The following is a 2,438-nucleotide window of genomic DNA, read 5'->3' as shown; positions in this document are numbered from 1 at the left end:
GATATTGCCTTGATTGTTAGGTAGAACAAAAGGTCAATAGCTGATAGACTTTCTCTCTCGTTTGCTCATATTTCCATGTATGCTAGTACGATTATATCTGAATGACTTCTCAAACCTACCATCACGATAGAGGTATCCTCGGGACATGCACCGTATATCCTTTATTTCCTGCTCTTCCTCTCACGGTCCAGATATCCAGTCACCAGTTCTCATTTCTGTCCATGCGATAGCTTCACAGCCCGTCAGAGATAGCCATGCCATCCAACACGATCAAGTGCATCCTATGTGGCGTACGCAAGCCACTGAACGAATTCAGCAAGCGAGCTAGAAAGTGTCAGGAATCTGTGAGTCCCCCTCCCCTCTCTCTATTACTTTCTGCCTTTCTCAATCTTCAGAGTACAGGTAAACTGATAGAGAGACAGTCCTGCAAACGATGCGTCGCCTGGACCGAGACCCAAGAACCAGGAGTCATCCCCGCCCCCCTCGAGACAGGCCACGTCTCCGTCGAAGAGTTTGCCCATAACTATTGGGGTGACGAGTTTCGCACAGCCGAGGATTTCGAAGAGCATACTTATCACTATCAAGAGGTTCCCGGCCCCCCTCCTTCTGAATCCCCCCCCTCACTTTATCATCTACCAGTATTACTGACCCCAGGTACCAGGCCGAAGAAGCTCGGAAGAGCAGCAGTTCCGCTCTCGCCAAGGACGACACCCACTCCAAGGCAGCCACCGAAACTGCCTCGGAGACGGCCATCGCTAGCCTGCCAGCCCATCTGCAGAGGAGAGCAAGACGTATAGCCTCCACCCAGCCGTCCGACGTCGAGACCGCCACGGCCGCCGCTCTGACCTCCCTTCCACCTCACCTCCGTCCTAAGGAGGAGGAGAAGAAGAAGAGGAGGAGTGAGGGGCTGTCCAGGGATAGTGAGAGCACCCATCAGGACGGGGAGCCCAAGGAGGTGGTGAGGAAGAAGCAGTGGTTCAACGCCTACGGTCCAGACGACCAGGCCGACAGGGTCCGTGCCAAGGCCAAGGCCATGACCGTTGCCGCACCGCTAGAGGCGAGTGCCGTTGCCGTGTCCAACAGGCCTGGTAGCCTCCCCTTTTCCCCGGAGGATGCTGTGGCTGCCGGTAATGGTCGGACCGGCACTTGGCCACTAAAGGTAGGCTGTCTTCTCCTGTCCAGTTCTCTTCCTTTTCTCCATGTCTGTCCCTGTCTACCCGTCTCTCCTCACCTCTCTCTTAAGATCTGACAAATCCTAGACCCCTCGTGAATCTCGTCCGACCAGACAGCTGGATAGCTGGTCCGTGCCCAACCTGACATTCAAGAGGGTCATCGAGGAGGAGGATCATGGTGCCACCACCGGTCAGAGGCCCCTTGGGTTCTGCGCCTCGGACGAATCTGAGTAAGTAGGCGTTTCTTGTTGGGTCGGGTACCTTACACTTGGAAACTGGGGGAGTCGAGAGGAGTCTTTTGTCACAAAGAAAGAAAGAACAGACGTGAAGAGAGAGAGAGAATGAAAGAAAGGGGGAGGGAAAAGAATATGGATACACGGTCTGCTAGAGAAGGACAAGATATGCACAGATGGCTATATAAACAGAAAGAGGTAATACCTTGGCGTGTGTCCCATTCTTATTTGCAAGTCCTGTTTCCGCGTATGCTACCCATGGCAAGAATACACAATTGTATTTAATGGCAACACCCCACAAGTTGAACATGAAAAAAAACCACCAAAGAATAAGAAACGAAGAATTGAAAAAAAAATTGGAGTAAAAAAAAAGAATAATGAGAGCTAGCAGTGCAGCCCAGGATATTCAATGACCAGTGAACCATATTATACAAGTTGGATTTTTTTTGCCGGCATTTTCTTTTCTGTTTCCTTTCCGTCTCCAAATATCCTACGTTCCCTTTTGGGGGGAACCAGTCCAAGAAATTTTTGGTTTGTTTTGTTTTCCCCATGGCGATATTTTTTCTATAGACCAAAAAATGGGTTCATGTATATTTTCATGAAGCTCCATTTTTTTCGATCGTGGATGTATTTGTATGTGTGTGTTTGTGTGTGTGTGTGTGTGTGTATGTGTGTGTGGTATAATAAAATAAACCATGTCGTGTAATATGTGCATATTTTCATGCAGTGAGCGTGCGATGGAAGATTCTCTGTCGAGAGAGAGAGAGAGAGAGAAAAGAAGAAGAAGGACAGAAGAAGAAGAAAAGACCTTTTCGATTGATGCCAGAGAGAATGCAATCATATGGTGAGATTCCCAAATCTCAAGAGGATATCAAGGAAAAAAACATCACAGCTCCGTATCATCTTGAAATTGGCGGGGCTTGTCTACCACCGCCAGGACGTCACCCACCTGTCTCCGCTCCGTCACCTCTCGATCCTTGAGGCGTTTGCGCAGAACAAGTGGGAAGGAAGACGGCCCGGCGGTGTGTAATTG

General features: G+C 49.6%; 1 protein-coding gene across 1 annotated transcript; it reads left to right on the top strand.

The window, feature by feature from the left end:
* Positions 1-254: 254 nt before the first annotated feature.
* Positions 255-1,406, top strand: GMORB2_7567 (uncharacterized protein; the record flags this gene model as incomplete). Its single annotated transcript, XM_035469532.1, has 4 exons — positions 255-344; positions 423-587; positions 662-1,159; positions 1,290-1,406. The coding sequence occupies 4 exons, from the start codon at positions 255-257 to the stop codon at positions 1,404-1,406; spliced, it is 870 nt and encodes a 289-aa protein (XP_035320626.1).
* Positions 1,407-2,438: the final 1,032 nt, after the last annotated feature.

The sequence above is a fragment of the Geosmithia morbida genome, assembly GCF_012550715.1.
Source record: "Geosmithia morbida isolate 1262 chromosome Unknown scaffold_9, whole genome shotgun sequence".
In the NCBI taxonomy this organism is placed as follows: Eukaryota; Fungi; Ascomycota; class Sordariomycetes; order Hypocreales; family Bionectriaceae; genus Geosmithia; species Geosmithia morbida.
This window is presented reverse-complemented; position numbering and strand designations above follow the sequence as displayed.